General features: G+C 44.2%; 1 protein-coding gene across 1 annotated transcript; it reads right to left on the bottom strand.

The window, feature by feature from the left end:
* Positions 1-1,507: 1,507 nt before the first annotated feature.
* Positions 1,508-10,083, bottom strand: LOC106093693 (uncharacterized). The gene is made up of 2 exons (XM_013260813.2): positions 8,215-10,083; positions 1,508-1,630 (listed from the first exon to the last, which is right to left on the bottom strand). Exons 1-2 carry the CDS (start codon positions 9,899-9,901, stop codon positions 1,527-1,529), a joined length of 1,791 nt encoding a protein of 596 aa, XP_013116267.2. The 5' UTR covers positions 9,902-10,083; the 3' UTR covers positions 1,508-1,526.
* Positions 10,084-21,344: the final 11,261 nt, after the last annotated feature.

The raw sequence follows: 21,344 nt of genomic DNA, 5'->3' as shown, positions 1-21,344 counted from the left end.
GGTTTTTGTGGCCAACACTTATCAAACACTCGGAGAATATTTGCTTGAAGCTTTTGAGAAGCTTAAGAGATCTTACCACAATATAGGCTAAATATAGACCACTGCATATAAAAAACAACCATCAAAGTAGCAATGAATGTTTCAGCCAAGAAAGAGTAATAACATATCCTCACAGCTCACACAACAACATGGCTGGCTGAATAGAGTTTTCCATGGGAAAACTTCAATTCAGCCTGGCTGAAAAAATTTTTCCATGGGAAAACATCAATTCAGCCTGGCTGAATAGAGTTTTCCATAAGAAAACATCAATTCAGCCTGGCTGAATAGAGTTTTCCATAAGAAAACATCAATTCAGCCTGGCTGAATAGAGTTTTCCATGGGAAAACTTCAATTCAGCCTGGCTGAATAGAGTTTTCCATGGGAAAACTTCAATTCAGCCTGGCTGAATAGAGTTTTCCATGGGAAAACTTCAATTCAGCCTGGCTGAATAGAGTTTTCCATGGGAAAACATCAATTCAGCCTGGCTGAAAAGAGTTTTCCATGGGAAAACATCAATTCAGCCTGGCTGAATAGAGTTTTCCATGGGAAAACATCAATTCAGCCTGGCTGAATAGAGTTTTCCATGGGAAAACATCAATTCAGCCTGGCTGAATAGAGTTTTCCATGGGAAAACATCAATTCAGCCTGGCTGAATAGAGTTTTCCATGGGAAAACATCAATTCAGCCTGGCTGAATAGAGTTTTCCATGGGAAAACTTCAATTCAGCCTGGCTGAATAGAGTTTTCCATGGGAAAACTTCAATTCAGCCTGGCTGAATAGAGTTTTCCATGGGAAAACTTCAATTGAGCCTGGCTGAATAGAGTTTTCCATGGGAAAACTTCATTTCAATTCAGCCTGGCTGAATAGAGTTTTCCATGGGAAAACTTCAATTCAATTCAGCCTGGCTGAATAGAGTTTTCCATGGGAAAACTTAAATTCAGCCTGGCTGATAAAGTTTTCCATGGGAAAACTTAAATTCAGCCTGGCTGAATAGAGTTTTCCATGGGAAAACTTAAATTCAGCCTGGCTGAATAGAGTTTTCCATGGGAAAACTTAAATTCAGCCTGGCTGAATAGAGTTTTCCATGGGAAAACTTAAATTCAGCCTGGCTGAATAGAGTTTTCCATGGGAAAACTTAAATTCAGCCTGGCTGAATAGAGTTTTCCATGGGAAAACTTAAATTCAGCCTGGCTGAATAGAGTTTTCCTATGGAAAACTTCAATTCAGCCTGGCTGAATAGAGTTTTCCTATGGAAAACTTCAATTCAGCCTGGCTGAATAGAAAGTTGTGATGTAGGGTACAAATATATTGAAAATGTTCATGACTAGAGAGATTATGGGCATATATTAATAAAATTCAATTCAGCCTGGCTGAATAGAAAGTTGTGATGTAGGGTACAAATATATTGAAAATGTGCATGACTAGAGAGATTATGGGCATATATTAATAAAAAAAACTATGGCAAACGTAAAGTTTTTCATTCTTATTTATAATTCGACGGTAAATTTACAGTTTCTTGACCTAAAATGACTAGTTTTTGTGTTTAACTGCTGAAGAGTGTCCTCAAACCTGTGCTGCAAATCGGCAATTTCTGAAAAAGAGAAAATACAAAATGTTTTATTAGGAATGTTTAAGACATGTACAGAAAATTTCTATGATAGCAGCTGAACTAAGTCCGCTTCGGTGCACCTTCATTTGCTACGATTTCGATTGGCCTAACCGTAAACGCTTGTGTAGGTCGAAAATATGAAGACAATCCCACTTATGGATTGATTGAAACATGGAACGTCAGAACTCTCTCAGAGGCATCGAGACTATACCAAGTCCAGAAAGAGATGCCAAACTACAATCTAGATATCCTCGGTTTAAGTGAAGTACGATGGACAAAATCCGGAACTATGGATCTTCTAGGTGGCTACCACTTCATTTTTTCAGACAATTAAATCCACCGAATAAATGGAGTTGGTCTTTTAGTGTCGCCGAAAACAAAGCGAGCTTTTCTACCATACAATATCTTCTCAGACAGCAAGGCAGCCATTAAATCCCTCGAGAACGTATATCTGAACACAAAAACCGCTTTCGACTGTCACAGTTCAAAATTCACCTGTTCTGGGTGCCGGGCCACAGAAATATCCAAGGAAATTGTAAAGCGAACGAGGTTGCGAGACAAGATCTGCCCAACACATTCCAGGGAAGCTGGAATCTGTGGGTATGCCTTTACCAACATGTAAGGTAAGTTTTCAGGACCAGGCCCGATGGACAACGAATGATAGATGGTCACAAAGAGGGGACTGTGAACATTCCAAAACTATGTGGCCGATTCAAGACTTGAAGAGGTCTACTGCCTTGCTGTCATTGGCTGGTACATTCATTTTAGCCATTGCGTCTCAGTCATGACAGGTCACTGTTTAATCGGAAAACGTGCTGACAGACTGAAGGTTGCCAGTAATGGCTTTTGCAGAAGCTGTAGGGACATTGAAGAAGAAGAGACTATAGAACACCCTCGGTGTGTGTGTTCCGTTCTGGCAGTCAGAAGGAGTTTCACTTTAAGTTCTCATTTCTTTGAGAACCTGTCTGATTTTGCGGATATGAGCATTCGCAAGTTATTAGGCTTTTTAAGGCGACTGTAGACACTAAAAGGCGTCTTCCTTCTTCTGTTCCTGTGGTATCACAATGGACGAAAACGTCTAAGTGAGTCTGATGGCAGACTGCCACTTAAGCCTAACCTAACCTACTTTAATTGGCCATTGCAGAATATTTATTCCTCTAGCCGAACGTCGAATAGATGTCCAAACCTCTTGGTCTTCTGTGATTCTTCTCCAATTTTCAACACCCAGTATCGAGATGTCGTTCTCGGGAATACGAAATAACCAACAATGAAATAAAACCCAAATCAGAAATTAAATAACCCCCAATGAAATAACACCCAACACGAATGAGAAAAAACCCCAAATCAAAATTGGGAAAAAACCCCAAAATTTTTGGAAATAACGCCCAAATAAAAGATGAAATAAATCCCAATGTTTTGGGTGTTACTTCAATGTGAAATAATTACCAATTGTCATCGAGGGGACGTTTAATAATGTGAGGACCGACACAATGATCCAATCCTTAGACCTCTGCCGGGTGGACCAGATCCATAGAGCCTGGATAAAGCAATACCAGGTGTAAAATTGCAGGTCCCGTGACAAAAACATAAGGGAGAAAGTGGCAAAGGGCACGCCACAGGGGGGCATTTTATTGACACTTCTTTGGGTGACCGACATTAAAAATCAATTACGGATGCTGACTATGGAGGGATTTGAACCCGCCTACTACGCAAACGATGTTATAATACTTCTAAGGGGTAAGGATCCGAACGAGCTATGCAGAAGGGCCGAAAGGGTCTTGCATATGGCATATGTTAACCCAGAGAAGAGGTCTCAATGTTTATCCTTCGAAGACCGAAATATGTCTGTTCACGAGGAAGACAAAGGTGGGCTAATTTGATGCGCCACGTTTCCCCAATAAAACGATTTCGATATCTGACAAGGTCAAATACTTAGGGCTGATCTTGGATAGAAAACTTAATTGGAAGTGACACTTTCAAGAGTGTACTGAGAAGACTCACAAATGTTGGGCACTATGAGGACGGGCCGTAGGCTCAAAATGGGGCTTGAATCCGAGTATAGTCCACAGGATACCCGCCACATCGTGTATATACGTAAACCCCCTTTCATCACAATCGGGTGAAAATTTGATAACTTATGCACCCAAATTCAGCATGGACATTGAGTGGTCTAATAAAGATAAGTCACTGTTGAATTTTGACTTTGATTTTGAATTTTGACAGCTATATCTAAATATAGTCATCCGAACCATATTTGAGACTCGTGTCGGAAGGCGTAAAACTACTCACTGCTTCAAATTTCAGTGAAATCGGGTAATAAATAGAGCTTTTAGAGCCTGCAGACCCTTTATCGGCAGATCGGTCAATATGGTAGCTATATCTAAATATAGTCCGATCTAAACCATATTTGGGACGGGTGTCGGGAGACCAAAAATGATCCACTGTTTTGAATTTCAGCTAAATCGGGTAATAAATAAAGCTTTTTTGGGTTTCAGACCCTTTATCGGCAGATCGGTCTATATGGTAGCTATATCTAAATATAGTCCGATCTGAACCATATTTGGGACGGGTGTCGGGAGACCAAAAATGATCCACTGTTTTGAATTTCAGCGAAATCGGGTAATAAATAGAGCTTTTATGGGCTTCAGACCCTTTATCGGCAGATCGGTCTATATGGTAGCTATATCTAAATATAGTCCGATCTGAACCATATTCGGGACGGGTGTCGGGAGACCAAAAATGATCCGCTGTTTTAAATTTCAGCGAAATCGGGTAATAAATAGAGCTTTTATGGGCTTCAGACCCTTTATCGGCAGATCGGTCTATATGGCAGCTATATCTATATATGGTGCGATCTGAACCATATTTGGGTCTTATATTGGGAGCCGTAAAACTATTCAATGTTTCAAATTTCAGCGAAATCGGTTAAAAAATAAAGCTTTTATGGGCTTTAGACGCTTTATCGGAAGATCGGTCTATATGGCAGCTATATCGAAATAAAATCCGATTTGATCCATATTTAGATCAGATGTCGGGAGGCTTAAGATAACCCAATATCTCAAATTTCAGCGAATTCGGGTAATAAATAGAGCTTTTATAGGCTTCAGACCCTTTATCGGTAGATCGGTCTATATGGCAGCTATATCGAAATATAGATCTGAACCATATTTGGGTCCGTTATTGGGAGGCGTAAAACTACTCATTGTTTCAAATTTCAGCGAAATCGGTTATAAAATAAAGCTTTTATGGGCTTTAGACCCTTTATCTGGAGATCGGTCTATATGGCAGCTATATCTAAATAAAATCCGATTTGATACATATTTAGGTCAGATATTGGGAGGCTTAAGATAACCCACTGTTTCAAATTTCAGCGAATTCGGGTAGTAAAAGCTTTTATGGGCTTCAGACCCTTTATCGGCAGATCGGTCTATATGGCCGTTATATCTAAATATAGTCTAATCTGAACCATATTTGGGTACTATGTTGGGAGGCTTAAAATTACTCACTGTTTCAAATTTCAGCGAAATCGGTTATAAAATAAAGCTTTTATGGGCTTTAGACGCTTTATCGAAAGATCGGCAGCTATATCTAAATAAAATCCGATTTGATCCATATTTAGGTCAGATATCGGGAGGCTTAACATAGCCCACTGTTTAAAATTTCAGGGAATTCGGGTAATAAATAAAGCTTTTATTGGCTTCAGACCCTTTATCGGCAGATCGGTCTATATGGCGGCTATATCTAAATAAAATCCGATTTGATCCATATTTAGGTCAGATATTGGGAGGCTTAAGATAACCCACTGTTTCAAATTTCAACGAATTCGGTTAGTAAATAAAGCTTTTATGGGCTTCAGACCCTTTATCGGCAGATCGGTCTATATGGCCGCTATATCTAAATATAGTCTAATCTGAACCATATTTGGGTACTATGTTGGGAGGCGTAAAACTACTCAATGTTTCAAATTTCAACGAAATCGGTTATAAAATAAAGCTTTTATGGGCTTTAGACCCTTTATCTGGAGACCGGTCTATATGGCAGCTGTATCTAAATATAGTCCGATCTGAACCATATTTGAGTCAGATGTCGTGAAGCCCTAAACTACTCACTGTTTCAAATTTCAGCGAAATCGGATAAAAAATAAAGCATTTAAGAGCATTTATCTGCCGATAAAGGGGCAGATCGGTCTATATAGCAGCTATATCCAAATATGATCCGACTTGGCCCGTTCAAGAACTTAACCAGCGTGCATCAAAAAGAGGTATCTGTGCCAAATTTCATCTCAATATCCCAATTTTTGAAGGCTGTAGAATGATTACAACAGACGGACGGACAGACACACGGACATCGTTAAATCGTCTTAGAATTTTATGACGATCCGCAACATATATAAAGGGTGATTTTTTTGAGGTTAGGATTTTCATGCATTAGTATTTGACAGATCACGTGGGATTTCAGACATGGTGTCAAAGAGAAAGATGCTCAGTATGCTTTGACATTTCATCATGAATAGACTTACTAACGAGCAACGCTTGCAAATCATTGAATTTTATTACCAAAATCAGTGTTCGGTTCGAAATGTGTTCAAATTTTGACAAATTTTGTCCAGCGATGAGGCTCATTTCTGGTTGAATGGCTACGTAAATAAGCAAAATTGCCGCATTTGGAGTGAAGAGCAACCAGAAGCCGTTCAAGAACTGCCCATGCATCCCGAAAAATGCACTGTTTGGTGTGGTTTGTACGCTGGTGGAATCATTGGACCGTATTTTTTCAAAGATGCTGTTGGACGCAACGTTACGGTGAATGAACACATTTCGAACCGAACACTGATTTTGGTAATAAAATTCAATGATTTGCAAGCGTTGCTCGTTAGTAAGTCTATTCATGATGAAATGTCAAAGCATACTGAGCATCTTTCTCTTTGACACCATGTCTGAAATCCCACGTGATCTGTCAAATACTAATGCATGAAAATCCTAACCTCAAAAAAATCACCCTTTACTTTGTAGGATCGGAAATAGATATTTCGATGTGTTGCAAATGGAATGACTAAATGTATATACCCCCTATCCTACGGTGGGAGAAGCTGTTGTAAAAAATTTATAATATAACAATTGCGCCCTCTAGAGGCTCAAGAAGTCAAGATCCTAGATCGATTTATACGTCAGCTTAATCAGGTTATGGACCGATTTAAACCATATTTGATACAGTTGTTAAGAATCATAATTAAACACGTCATGCAAAATGCTAGCCAAATCGAATATGAATTGCGCCCCCTAGTGGCTCAAGAAGTCAAGATTCAAGATCGGTTTATATGGCAGTTAAATCAAAACATGGACCGATTTTAACCATACATACCATAGTTGTTGGAAGTCATACTGAAACACGCCATGCAAAATTTCAGTCAAATCGGAACAGAATTGCGCCCTCTAGAGGCTCAAGAAGTCAAGACCCCAGATCTGTTTATATGACAGTTACATATGGTTATGAACCGATTTCAACCATACATAGCACAGTTGTTGGAAGTCATAATGAAACACGGCATGCGAAATGTCAGTCAAATCGGATAAGAATTGCGCCCTCTAGAGGCTCAAGAAGTCAAGACCCCAGATCTGTTTATATGACAGCTATATCAGGTTATAGAACGATGTCAACCATACTTAGCACAATTGTTGGTAACCATAACAAAACACCAAAACCGATCATGGATCTTGACTTCTTGAGCCACAAAATGGCGCAATTCGTATCCGATTTGGCGATAAGAATTGAGCTCTCTGGTGGCTCAATAAGTCAAGATCCAAGATCGATGGATGTGGCAGCTACATCAAAACATGGGCCAATATGGCCCATTTTACAATTCCAACCGACCTACACTAATAACAAGTATTTGTGCAAAATTTCAAGCGGCTAGCTTTGCTCCTTCGAACGTTAGCGTGCTTTCGACAGACGGCCGGAGGAACGGACATGGCTAGATTGACTTGGTTGATACGAGAGCTATATCAGATTATAGACCGATTTGAACCACACAGTTGTTGGAAGTCATAACGGAACACTACATGCAAAATTTCAGCCAAATCGGACATAAATTGATGGTTGTAAGGGCTCCAGGAGTCAAATCGGAAGATCGGTTTATATGGGAGCTATATCAGGTTATAGACCGATTTGGACCGTTCTTGGCACAGTTGTTGGAAGTCATAAGGCTAGGTGCAAATTTGTAGCCAAATCGGATGGAAGGAGCTAAAGAAGTCAAATCGAGGGATCGGTTTATATGGGGGCTATGTCCAAATCTGAACCGTTATGGCCCATTTGCAATCTCGAATGACCTACCTCAATAGCAAGTATCTGTGCAAAATTGCAAACGGTTAGCTTTACGCGTTCAACCGCTATCGTGATTTCGACAGACGGTAGGTCGGACGGACATGGCTAGATCGACTAGATCGATCGTCGCGATCGGGTCCAGAGATCAATATTTTGATGACGAATTAGGTATACCCCCTTACCTATGGTGGAGGGTATAATAAAAACTTCATATCAACAAAGCTAAAGAAAAATTGTCTCAATCTTACCTACAGAAAATCCGCACATTCTCATATTTTTCAATCTATGCCGGACATGGGGAAAGGTCAATAATTTGTGGAAACAATTGCGATTAAGCAAATCACCGCTATCACCATAGAAGATTAACTTGAGACCTGGATTGACACAGAGCAGATCCATCCAGAAATTCTCAGCAGCCACATAAATTCGATAGGGTAAGACGATGCGTTGCAAAGTGGTTTCCACATCGGCAGCATCTTGAGGTGTGTTTTCGTCATCGCAAATCACATCGTTGGAACAGATATTAAGCCGCTGCAGTGGCAGACTTTTGATGAGAACTATGAGGAAGTACCAGGTGAATTTTTGGCATGACGAAAACGACAGTTGTGTTAGGCATGCCACTCGCAGAATACAATGACGCAGCAAGTGGGGGTTGGGCACGTAAAGCTTTCGCAAATTCGGACACTGACGCACAATCCAATCTGATCTGATGTTGCCATTATACCAGTTTATGGTATGCAAATTGTCCATGCTGTTGAGGGCATTCTCAAAGACATCCGAAAACTTTTCGCAGTGTATGGAATCGATGTTGATCTGCTCCAGATAAGGTGACACCAGGCAGGGTATAACTGTACCAAAAATGCGGGTCTTTATTAAAGACAAGGACCTCAGGGGCAGACCCGAGAGTGCCTGTTGAAGATTTTCGGCGGTGAGACCACCACAACTCAGCAGTGACAAATGCTGCAGTGTTTTGATCACACCAAAATCCTCAATGCAGAGATCGCAATTTTCCAGAGATAATTTTTGTAGTTGGCAACAGTGGCTGGCCAGAGTCTCAAACACCCATGAGTCCACCAGAGTGTTACAGTTTAAAACATTGATGGTTAGATCCTTGAGGTTGCGGAAGTCTCTAAGATGGTGCCTGAAATTCGGCCAATATTCCTGCGAGATATTGCCCACATTTAGAATTTCCACATGGGCACCGTTCACATTTGCCACCACATCGTCACCATTATCAAAGATTTTAATGTTTTCCAGAATTACAGCACTTAAAGGCAGATTCGATATCATCTCGTGCAGCACATCACACCCCATTTGCGGCAAACTCTCGAGGGCCTCACTTTGCACCACCAAGTGTTGTAGTTGACGGAAACTGGTTAAGCTACTTATATCCAAATTATAGCCAGGTATCAGAGATTCCAATTCATCGCAAGTGCATTCAATGAGCTCCAATTTCTGTATATGCACACAGTGTTGGCCTATTGACTGCAGCTGCTGGTCCGTAACCACCGCCTGATGAAAGGACAAATGACGCAAGTGCTGGAAATTTTCAATGTTTTGAAAAGCCACTCCCAAATTCTTATCAAAGCTGTAGTACTCGGAATGCAGGGCCAAATTGCGAACATAGGGGGCCACCTGCGCCCTGAACCTTTTGCTCTTGTGGTAGGGCAACGAGGATTTATACTCGCAAACTCTCAGCATCCTGCCCTCGCCAGGGCACTTTTCATGTTCTCTTTGCGAATTGGTGACTATGGTGATGTAGGGCGTCTTATGAATGGCCAAATGGCAATGTTGCCTACTCCACAGCCTTTGGCTTATGGCCGCTTCAAATGATTCACAGATGGCCGCACAGTCGACCTGAGCTTCCAGGCTAAGATATTGAAAAATATTTGCCAATATATCGTGGTTTTGGATTAGTCTCTGGCACGAATCCATTATAAGGATAATTCACATTTTACACCCGTCTTGTTTGTTTATCGCTTCGCTTCTGATGAAAAGCAAAAACCAACGAACGTTTGATGTCTTCTCTTTCGCAAGCAAGCAAATGTCTCTCTCAATGACTAATTTGGCCTGGAGGTATTTCGATTTATAAGCGCTTTAGTTAAGCTTTTTTCATTATCGTAGCATCATATCCATCTCAAGAGATAAAAATTACACTCTGTAAAGGGGAATTTCCAAGGAAAAAAAAGAAAAACATTGGATAGCTTTCAAGTTGTGGCCTCGAACCATGAACGATGCACAGTGTTGCGAAATCGACAAATTTTGGAAAAAAAATCGCCCATAAAAGGCGAATTTATTGTCCGATGTCGCCGAAATTTGGAACAGTGATTTGAGTTTGGACCTTCGACATATTTCTTCAATTTGGCCCAGATCGGTCCAGATTTTGATATAGCTGCCATATAGACCGATCTCTCGATTTAAGGTTTTGAGCCCATAAAAGGCGCATTTATTGTCCGATGTCGCCGAAATTTGGGACAGTGAGTTGAGTTTGGACCTTCGACATATTTCTTCAATTTGGCCCAGATCGATCTTGCATATAGCTGCCATATAGACCGATCTCTCGATTTAAGGTTTTGGGGCCATAAAAGGCGCATTTATTGTCCGATTTCGCCCAGATTGGTCCAGATTCGGATATAGATGCCCCATAGACCGATATCTCTATCTAAAGTCTTGGCCCCATAAAAGGCGCATAATCCGATTTCCCTGAAATTTGATACAGTGACTTGTACTCATTAGTATTTGGTCCAAATGGGAACATACTTCGATATAGCTGCTATGGGGCATAATGTATGCATTTTTCACCGAATTCTGACGAAAGGTGGTTTGGTACCCATTTTTAACGCATTTTTATTTTTTTTTTTTTTTTTCATTTTTTAAAAGATAGACCTTTAGGTGACTACCATAAATAACCTTATACGGATGCTGACTGAGGAGGGATTTGAACCCTTCTGCTATCCCAACCAGCTAAGCAGAAGGTCTGAAAGGGTCTTGCATACGCCATATGACTGGGCTAGATCCAGGGGTCTCAATGTTAACCCAAAGAAGACAAAAATATGCCAGACGCGCCACGTTTCCTCAATAAAACGATTTCGATATCTGACAAGGTCAAATACTTAGGAGTGATCTTGGGTGGGAAGCTTAATTGGAAGTGTCACATTCAGGAGCGTACTGAGAAGGCTCACATAAACTGCAACAAATTCTTATTCAGATTCGTACTCTACTTCCAATTACCTTTCATTTGATATTCATATTGCCCCAATCGGTATATATGTAATTTTTGGTATGTTTCTTTGAGGGTGGGGCCTCCCCACGCCACTTGGTATCAAATATTTTTTATCAAGTTTTACTCTACTCTTAAATACCTTTCGTTTGATACCCATATTGTCCCAATCGGCAAACATGTCCGCTTGGATGGGTTTTAGGGTGGGGCGTCCCCCTAGGTTATATGACACCAAAATTCTATAATTTCTTGTTTTTGGGGTACTATAAGGTGACGTACAAAATTTTGTTTAAATCTGTGCAGCCATCTCCGAAATCAGGCGTTTTTAAATATAGAGGTGAGGGGGAGGGTCCGCCCCCCTTGGATTATAAAAAAATTTAATATCCTCTTTTCACCGGGGGCTCAAACTCTACCTTTTGTGAAACTTTCATGAAAATTGGTTCAGCCGTTTTTTGATTCTATACGGAACAGACCGCCATAGGATAGGGGTATACTCATCTGGTCTTTCCGTTTGTAACACCTCGAAATATTCGTCTAAGACCCCATAAAGTATAAAAATTCTTGACCGTTTCGACGCTCTGAGTCGATCTAGCCATGCCCGTCCGTCTGTCGAAATCACGATAGCGGTCAAATGCGTAAAGCTAGCCGCTTGAAATTTTGCACAGACGCTAAGTATTGATGTAGGTCATTGGGGATTACAAATGGATCATATCGGTTGAGATTTAGATATAACTTCCATATAAACCGATGTCCCGATTTGACTTCTCAAGCCCCTGGAAACCGTAATTTTTGTCCGATTTGGCTGAAATTTTCTATGTGGGTTTTAGTTATGACTTCCAACAACTGTGTCAAGTACGGTCCAAATCGGTCTATAACATGATATAGCTCCCATATAAACCGATCTCCCGATTTGACTTCTTGAGCCCCTACAAGGAGCAATTTTTTTCGATTTGGCTGAAACTTTGCATGTAGTGTTCTGTTATGACTTCCAACAACTTTGTCAAGTACGATCCAAATCGGTCTATAAACTGACCCTACTCTATTTGCCAGTACGCCAAACGATTGACATTTCAGAAGAAGCCAACATGGTGTTGGCTTCTATCTAAGCAGAGGGATTAGGTTAGGTTGAAGGGAGGGTGCAGATAATAATCTGGCCCATCCCAATCTTGAAAAAGACGGCCATTGCCCCCTAGTACGCCATGCCTTTATTCTTAGCAGAACTTGTCACGAAGACTTGATCAATGCCCACCACAATGAGAGCTTTCTCCTTCTCCTCTCTGTGGAAAACCTCCCATTTCTCCACGGCCAAATCTGGGTTTTGCTTCTTTAAGACTTCCATCATGCGTTCCGTCTTAATTTCGCCGCCACATCCTTGATGAAGACCATCGCCTTTGTGAGCTGTCGGATGTCCATCTTTCTCACAAGGTCGAGCGTTTTGCCCTTGGCAGATACTTCCAACGAGCTTTTTGACGATATCATTAACCAGCAGCGTTAAGATGCCCCCTCTATGCTCACAGCTCATAATTCGTATGGGTGGACCCTCTTCAGAGTTCAATGCATGTTCGATAACCCGATCGTTTACCAAATAACTCACCTGGGACCAACGATCTGGTGGAATCCTACTGCATAAGTCATCTCATCTCTGTTGTGCTTCCTTGCCACTCTGGCGTAAGTGGGCGGCTCCTTACCTTTCTCACCGACCATCTTTCCCTTCCATGATGGCTATGGCGTGCTTTTGGAATTCACATTCCTCCATGAAAACGCAGGGGCCGTGCGCGCTTCTTTAGTAGCTGTTCCGACTTTGTCTACCTTCGTAGGACACTGCCTGCAGTCTCCATTGCCGAGAGGTGCAGGCTTGGTTTTCCCAGAGTACTTGAAAGCGGGGAGCTCTTTTTCTTCTTTAGCGTCTTGGCAGTGTTATGCTCTTCGGGAGATTTGATGCTCTTTCCAGCTTCCCTAGAAGTGTCTGGAATGACAGTTTTATACTGCGCTTTCGCCCGATTGCGCTGTTGGGCGAAAGGGCATAGAGCACCGGATGCTTCCAGCATCGGATCGCTTCCAGCATCGGATCGCTTCCAGGACCGGATCACTTCCAGCATACTGGAAGGATTACTTCCAGGATACCGGGGGATGCAGGCTTGGTCTCCCCAAAGTACATGAAAGCGGGTAGCTCTTTTTCTTCTTCAGCGTGTTGGCAGTGTTATGCTCTTCGGGAGATCTAAAGCTCTTTCCAGCTTCCATAGAAGTGTCTGGAATGACAGTTTTATCTCTTTCAGCATACTGCACTTTCGCCCAATTGCGCTGTCGGGCGAAAGCGCATCGAGCACCGCATCGCTTCCAGCACCGGATCGCTTCCAGCACCGTATCGCTTCCAGCACCGGATCGCTTCCAGCACTGGATGCTTTCAGCACCGGATCGCTTCCAACACCGGATCGCTTCCAGCACCGGATGCTTTCAGCACTGGATGCTTCCAGCACCGGATCGCTTCCAGCACCGGATCGCTTCCAGCACCGGACCGCTTCCAGCACCGGATGCTTCCAGCACCGGATTGCTTCCAGCACCGGATCGCTTCCAGCACCGGATCGCTTCCAGCACTGGATGCTTTCAGCACCGGATCGCTTCCAGCACCGGATCGCTTCCAGCACCGGATCGCTTCCAGCACTGCATGCTTTCAGCACCGGATCGCTTCCAGCACCGGAACGCTTCCAGCACCGGACCGCTTCCAGCACTGGATGCTTTCAGCACCGGATCGCTTCAAGCACCGGATCGCTTACAGCACCGGACCGCTTCCAGCACCGGATCGCTTCCAGCATACCGCGATTTCACCTGATTGCGCTGCCGGTACATACTCCTCTGCCACCTTCGTCGTGCACCAGATCGCTTTCTTGGTCTGCTTATGAGTTTTGCAAAGCCATCGAACATTTCTACCATCATCCCGCTGGATGCTTTCAGCACCGGATCGCTTCAAGCACCGGATCGCTTCCAGCACCGGACCGCTTCCAGCACCGGATCGCTTCCAGCACCGGATGCTTTCAGCACCGGATCGCTTCCAGCACCGGATCGCTTCCAGCACTGGATGCTTTCAGCACCGGATCGCTTCCAGCACCGGAACGCTTCCAGCACCGGACCGCTTCCAGCACTGGATGCTTTCAGCACCGGATCGCTTCCAGCACCGGATCGCTTCCAGCACCGGACCGCTTCCAGCACCGGATCGCTTCCAGCATACCGCGATTTCACCTGATTGCGCTGCCGGTACATAATCCTCTGCCACCTTCGTCGTGCACCAGATCGCTTTCTTGGTCTGCTTATGAGCTTTGCAAAGCCATCGAACACTTCTACCATCATCCCGCTGTCCTCATTTCTCAATTCGGCTGTGATGACGTTGACCCTGTCGCTGTCTGAATCGGAAACACCACCTTTACCTAAAAGCTGGGGAGCCCCTGGTTTATTCCTCATTTGTTAGTCTGACGACTGGTTGTGCGCTTGAAGCATTACTCTCGACTCCAGGTGCCAAGGCACCCGCACCTATAGCAGAGGAGGACAACATGCTACAGTCTGATGCCACCACCGCAACTTTGGGGTCTTTGGAGTCCATTTTGAGAATATTCCTGAAAGGCTTTAAAATTTTTCTCAATAGGTACCTATTCCGAGATACGGGTTTTTTTTCCTTCGAAAAGCGAAATGAAAGCACGTCCGCTCCCCTCAACGTTTGTTTAATGGAGTATGGAATAAATTCAACTTTCAAGCCCTATGGATCAGCCAATTAGGGTCTTCAATATACTTATTGGAAAACTCCTCAACATTGACTATGTTTAGTTTCGTGTAAAGTTCTATTCGTTGAAAAGTTCTAGAATTATTTCCAAGATTTTTTCGGTTGACAACACTGTGCGATGGCTGTTGCTGCAGCAAATAGACGCAAATAATCTACAATACAATGCAGAGTGTAACCACAAATATTTGTCTTGAATAAATATAAATATATTTTGCAATACGACATCTATTTAAAGCGTTAAGAAACTTTAGTGATTTATCTTTATCTAACACATATATGACACAACAATTTCTAAACCCCTTTGCCCAAGGCACATTTTTGTCTAACAACCAGCGTGGAACTATGTGTTGACGGTCAATGTAAGGGTTGGAATATATTACGGGGTACTTAAAGCTAAGATTAGGCAAGGTTTTAGTTGCGGGGGCTTAAGGGCTGAATCTAGGGTCGGTGCATTCACCTGGGAAATCATAATGCCCTAGGGCGACATGGTTTCCTAGGTGAATGCAATGACTTCGGAGTCGACCTTAACTAAAGCTTATCCCAAAAATACATGAGCATGAGTCACAACATTACGAAGAGTAACTCTGCAGGTGGTCAACGGTCCAGTAACGTGTATCCACCCGAACCAGTAGTTTTGGCAGGGACACAATATCTGCAGAACCTCATCTTACACACAACAGACGCCATACCTAAACTCTACACAAAATATACTGATCCGACAATAAAAACATTGACTTGGCCCCTGCGATGGACTCTCGGGAGCTGGAGCGATCCAGCTTTATGAGACTTATGAAGAGGACGTTCAGATGGTTTCCTCAGACTCAGACAGCAGCTGGAACCTCAACTCCTGGTGGAGCGGTGGGTACATCGCAAAGTACAGGAGGGGGACGGGCAGAAACACGAAGAAAGCTACAAACGCTCGTTACGGTATCTGAGGAAGATCTGTCTAGAGCCATCCACTTTGACGATCCATGAAAAGCGTTTGATGCGCAAGCATAGGTTCCACGTCAGGAAGTACGAGTCTATGGTAAGCACTATTGTCCTATAACGCATGCGGCCCTCTGCTACATCGGACGATACCGAAACTGGAAATGTCACATACACTACAGACACGAACGAGATCGCCAGTGGAAGCACCGCGTGCATAACACCAGGCCCAGTAAAGGGCAAAACTGTTAAGCCGAGGCCATTCATTGATCCTGCCGCTAGAGCCAGGAAGGGTGGTAAGGAGAGTGTCCTCCAGGCAAGGGATCGTCACTCAAATGACAAGCCCAATCCAGGGAATAAGCGGCAGCGATGCGCAGGCGCCTGATGGCAAAAAAGCCAAGAAATTGACCCATTTGTCACCAGCGGCTGTCCTCGACCGGAGCAATCCTGTAGGCGGACTATCCACTGAGAGAGGGTTGTTAGTCGAAGAGAAGATGTTACCGAGCTCCAACGGAAACCTTTGGGAAAGGCGAGGATGAGTCTCTCGAGGTTTTCAATGGCACCGAGTGGCAGAAGGGCGTCAAGGTTATCAGATGCGGTAGTAAGAAAGCTTTGGGTTTTCATCCTTAACCCTCTTTGGTCTGGCATGAAGATAGAGTTGGTGAAGATTGATCAGTTTCCCGGCTAGACGATTCCGGATTCCCCCTCCCACATGGGAGGAAGAAGACATACTCAGTCATGCTTAAAGGGCAGAATAATAATCTTCTAGCGGAGAGCTGTTGCAATTGTCCAGCTCTCCTCCGGGGACGAAAGAGGGATAAAGTTAATGGCAAGAATCTCACGATCAGGATTGGTTCAGAATCCTTGTCACCCCTGAAGTCCTCGCTGGGAGAGATCAAGTTTGGCTTAAATCAAATAAGAATGGTCATGGGCTGCCTGAAGTTAGGGCAGATAAACCGACACCACTTAGAGGCAGCCATGAATGAGCTGCTGATAGCTATGGGGAGAAATGGCACTAATGTGGCTCTCGTTCAGGAACCGTGGTAGCGAGGTAACAAGCTACGTGGACTCATATCACGAATTCTGATCTCATCTCTCAACTCCCCCCAGCTTAAGGTACGATTAGAAATTGTATCGTAGCCAGTAGGGATTTGAAACTTACTCTGATTTCTCATTTCAGCGATGAAGACCTAACGGTAGTGGCCTTGGAAAGACGCCACAAACCATTACTAGTCTTGTCCTTCATGTACCTACATTACGATGTGGACGACCCCTCTACGGATACAGTCCGGGCCCGCCAATAGCCTTGGAGAGACCCTGCAAACAATTGCTAGTCCTGTCCTTCATGTACCTACATTACGAAGTGCACAACCCCTCTATGGACACAGTCCGGGCCCGCCAATCCACAGTCTCTGGGGATGCACTGATACCAACGGAAGAAGTGAGTCACAGCACACGTACGAGGTAGTTGGAGAAGGTCCAGAGACGGGCCTGCGTCGGGGTCACAGGCAGGCAGGCCTGGAAGCGATGCTGGATATGCAGCCCATTGAGGCCTATATTCGGGAGGGCGCTCTACATGCTCAAGGAGGACGGTTGCGGCCACAGTTCGATTCTGGGTGTTTTGGATGCGGAGGATAGACTGAGGAGGATCTCCGACTACCTGGCACCATTGCCGACTGGAGTGAGGGCATTTACGATTCTTTTTCCTGGTGGGATGAATGGAAAGCGGATGTTGTTATTGAGGAGAGTGAGACCTCGATCTACACCGATGGCTCCAAGATGACGTCAGGGACTAGTTTGGGGATCTACTCTGATGCACTCAATATCAGTATGTCTCTGAGACTGCCGGACGAGTGTACGGTCTTTCAGGCAGAGGTCTGTGCCATTGCTGTAAAAAACTCAGGCCTTATGTGGCGCTCAAGGCCTTGGGATCAGGGATGTTGAGGTCGAGATGCGTGGCGGATTGTTTGGAGCCCCTGGATAAGCCCCGGGTCCAAGATGTGACGCTGACATGGGTTCGAGTGCGTCAGGAGGGGTTCGTCTGCGCCGGGCGGACCGGGCCACCGAGCTACTGAACACAATAGAGCAGATGGCCAGCGCGGCGTCGTTGGCGAAATGGGGCTCGGTGAATGGTTGACGGACTGTAAAGGCGCTCCGGCCTCTCATCGACCGGAGGAGGACGAGGAAGTTTCTGGCTTTCGATGAGAGGTCGATGAGTACCATAACAAACACAAAATATGGCAACGGTATATTTCACTCCACTGATCCAACAGCTTGAGGATGATTTCCACTCTATGGAAAATGCCGCGAAATCCGTACTTGGGTACCACAAGCCTCCCTCCCCAAGAAATCCATGGTACGACCAAGAGTGTCGACATGCTACTGAAGCCAACAATGCGCCATAAAGAGCAACTCTGGTATCTCTAGCAAAGGAGCCAGGTGAAGGAGAGGTGTAGGGAGAAAAGGAACGTAACTTCCGCAAAAGTAAAAGCGTGCCGGGCCGAATCTTACATATACGAGTATACCTCCATCCTGGATCGCATTTATCAACTTATTTGCATGGTAAGAGGTTCACAGGCTTTATAACAGATCACGGATGTTTATTGGGATGTGTATTACACACGCCTCAAGAAATAAATTCAATAAGATTATCAGAGGTTCTTGTTTAAAACCTTCGAGTGGAGCGGATGTATTTTTATTTCGCTCCGCAAGCATTTTCTGCATCTCGTTATAGGTAGCTATTTTTGGAGAAATTATTTAAATCACTCAAGAATAGCTACGATAGTGTTACCCATTAGGCGGTTGATGTTCTGCGTTTGTTTCCAATGGAGCGGCAGATCTAGAGCCCCGGGGTAGGCTTACAATGGACTCCAAAGACCCAACATCTGCGGTGATTGCGGCAAACAATGGTAAGATGGGTCCAAGGACCTTTAGCATTTTCGCTAAGAACAGCTTGGTGATCGTTATTGGCGACAAGGGAGAAGAACAGGGCTGCATACCTAGGAACAATTGGAGTGGGATAGTCAATGGAGTGTAATCTGTATACTCCAATATCCTTGCGGAATAACCTGGGCGTCCTCCAGTCTGCGACGATGCAGGTTAGCATCGGAGCTGATACAAACTAATTGCCTTCGGGGATCAACGCTCAATTGAGATGTAGCGTTGCGTCCTAAAGAAGATTGGCGAGATCTGGCAGCAGCACTGGATTTAGTCCAGAAGAAAGATATTCCTTCTCGACCAATGGCACACGCTTGGATACCAAGGATGCCCTCAGAATTCATACTTGGGAGACTAAGGAACTGTAATCTCAATCTTTCAGAAGATTGGAAGACGGGATGAGGCTGATGGCGACTGGAGACATGCAGTATGTGTATTAAACTCCGGCTGACTCTCAGACATTTACAAGACGGATGGAGTTGTGTTCAATGGATTCAACATGTTTAAGCTGAAGGTCTATAGAGGCGGTAGGGTTAAGGAATCAGGAGATAACTCAGCAGATGTTGCTGAACACTTGTCTAGGAAAGGAGAGAACTCAAAAGGTACTCCTACAGCAGCAGCTAGTGCAGCATCTAAGGAGGAATCGTCCACGCCCCAAGTGTCCAGTGTCCTGAAGAAGAGTGGGTCTACTGCTTTCTCAACTGCCCCTGCATGCGTACGGAAGTTCATCGTAACAAGATCGAAAGAACCTTGTGAGCATGAACTGCTGGCGGACTCAGAAGGCGAGGCTAACGCAACAGTGGTGGAAATTCTGAATCTTGACTATGATCCGGTTTCTACTGATAAATCCCCACCATTGTAAGGCCGCTTCGGCGGCACTAAAGATCCTTCTGAAGACAGGCTGATTTAATATGGTTTTTATTCAGGAGGACTAAGTATTCTTGGATTTGAACTCCTCAAGGGTACGGGGAATGGAAGCCTGTATTCTTGCAAAGAGTAGTCTAAATGTTTTTCTTCTTTCGTCGCTAAGCATTGAGAATTCAGTAGTCACCAGCCTTGAAATTAAAAAGCCCCATTACTAGCTGGCTTCCCTATATATGGCACATAATTCAAGCCTTAAATTGTTCGGTGGAAGTCGCTTCTGCAGGGAAAAAGAGCCTCATTGTTGGAAGTGATGCTAATGCACACCACCAGATATGGGGAAGTTCGGATACAAACGAAAGGGGTGAGCTGCTTATAAGTTGCAATCGGACGATTTGTAATAAAGGAAAAGAACCGACCTTTATTACCAGAAATAGGCAGGAGATACCAGATGTTACCTTTGTATCGGAAGATCTAATATGGGACCGGGAAGTTTTAGATGTCCACAGCTTCTCTGACCATAGGTATATTAGATGGCCATTGCCATCTCTCGAAAGCCTCCAATCGCATGGTAAATGTATAGTCCGTTTGAAATGTCTTCTCTCCCTTCTGTGGGTGCACCTCACGGTGTAGAGGCTGGCCCGCTTCATGGACTGTATTCTATTCCAGTTAATGCTAGGGCTGTGGGCTCCTTCACTGTTCAATAGGATGCTATAACCCTAAGAGCCCCCGTCCTATGTACCGATAGCAGCAATTTGCTCGGCATGCCATCTACAATGACTGGCCTCATATTTGCGTTTACACTGCTAGCAGTTTCTGGCCCTTACAGCAAAGTCATCTGCTCTCTCGTTCCCCCTTACTTTGCTATGGCCCAAACGATCGCGACATCCACAGAGAAGGCGTTAATCTCCTTTTAACACTCCAAGACCGCCCCATGGCCTTGCCGACTTAATTGTAATAGACGTCAAGGCCTATTTACTAGCCGTAGGTTAGGTTAGGTTAAGGCCACTATGGACATACCCCTAAGCCAGTAATCGGCTTTACTAGCCGTAACGATATTCGCATTAAGACCGTGCCATCTCAAGCATTCCGTTATCGCTAAGATTCCCGCCTGCCTCGATTTGGTCAGGCAGCCGGAAACAAAAGTCAGTCACTGAGTCCTGAATACAAGACGCCCAGGCCCACTCTGTCCTTTAGCTTTTATAAATCCATATAGCATGAGCTACCAGATGCCAATATCAGAGTTCCGTCAATCTATGACTGTGCCGCTGACAACACTGTCTCGCACTTGACCTCAAGTGTCGTCATTGGTAACCGATCCCTTACCTCTTCCAGCCCAACCAGGTATAATATGGACCTCTCAATTATTTCGAGATGGTATGTCCTGCTCCAATTTTTTATTCACTCTACCATCGCCTTAAGTCTCTTATATAGCTCTAGGGGTCAGAGATATAGAACTGTCTTCTCATCGCCCCATCTGTGCCAAGGCAACATGTTCTATGAACCTATGGTTGTTGTTGTTGTAGCCACATTTTCATGTGGAGTTGGCGATCCTTGTCAAGCCCATGTAGGGGAGCAAGCTCGTACCGGTCTGATTGCCGCGAGAACAGGGTGGTCTTAGGTTAAAGGCGCCAATAACTCGCCTGGTCATATCGAGCATC

The sequence above is a fragment of the Stomoxys calcitrans genome, chromosome 1 (genome assembly GCF_963082655.1).
Source record: "Stomoxys calcitrans chromosome 1, idStoCalc2.1, whole genome shotgun sequence".
Taxonomy (NCBI): domain Eukaryota; kingdom Metazoa; phylum Arthropoda; class Insecta; order Diptera; family Muscidae; genus Stomoxys; species Stomoxys calcitrans.
The sequence above is the reverse complement of the archived record's forward strand: the minus strand, read 5'-3'. Positions and strand labels throughout refer to the sequence as shown.

What these genes read in the sequence shown, in the direction of transcription:
- LOC106093693 (XM_013260813.2), bottom strand. Translation starts at nt 9,901, where the DNA reads ATGGATTCGTGCCAGAGACTAATCCAAAACCACGATATATTGGCAAAT. An exon ending in AATGTGCGGATTTTCTGTAG is followed by an intron (nt 1,631 to 8,214) that starts GTAAGATTGAGA and finishes TCTCTTTTTCAG; the next exon opens with AAATTGCCGATTTGCAGCAC.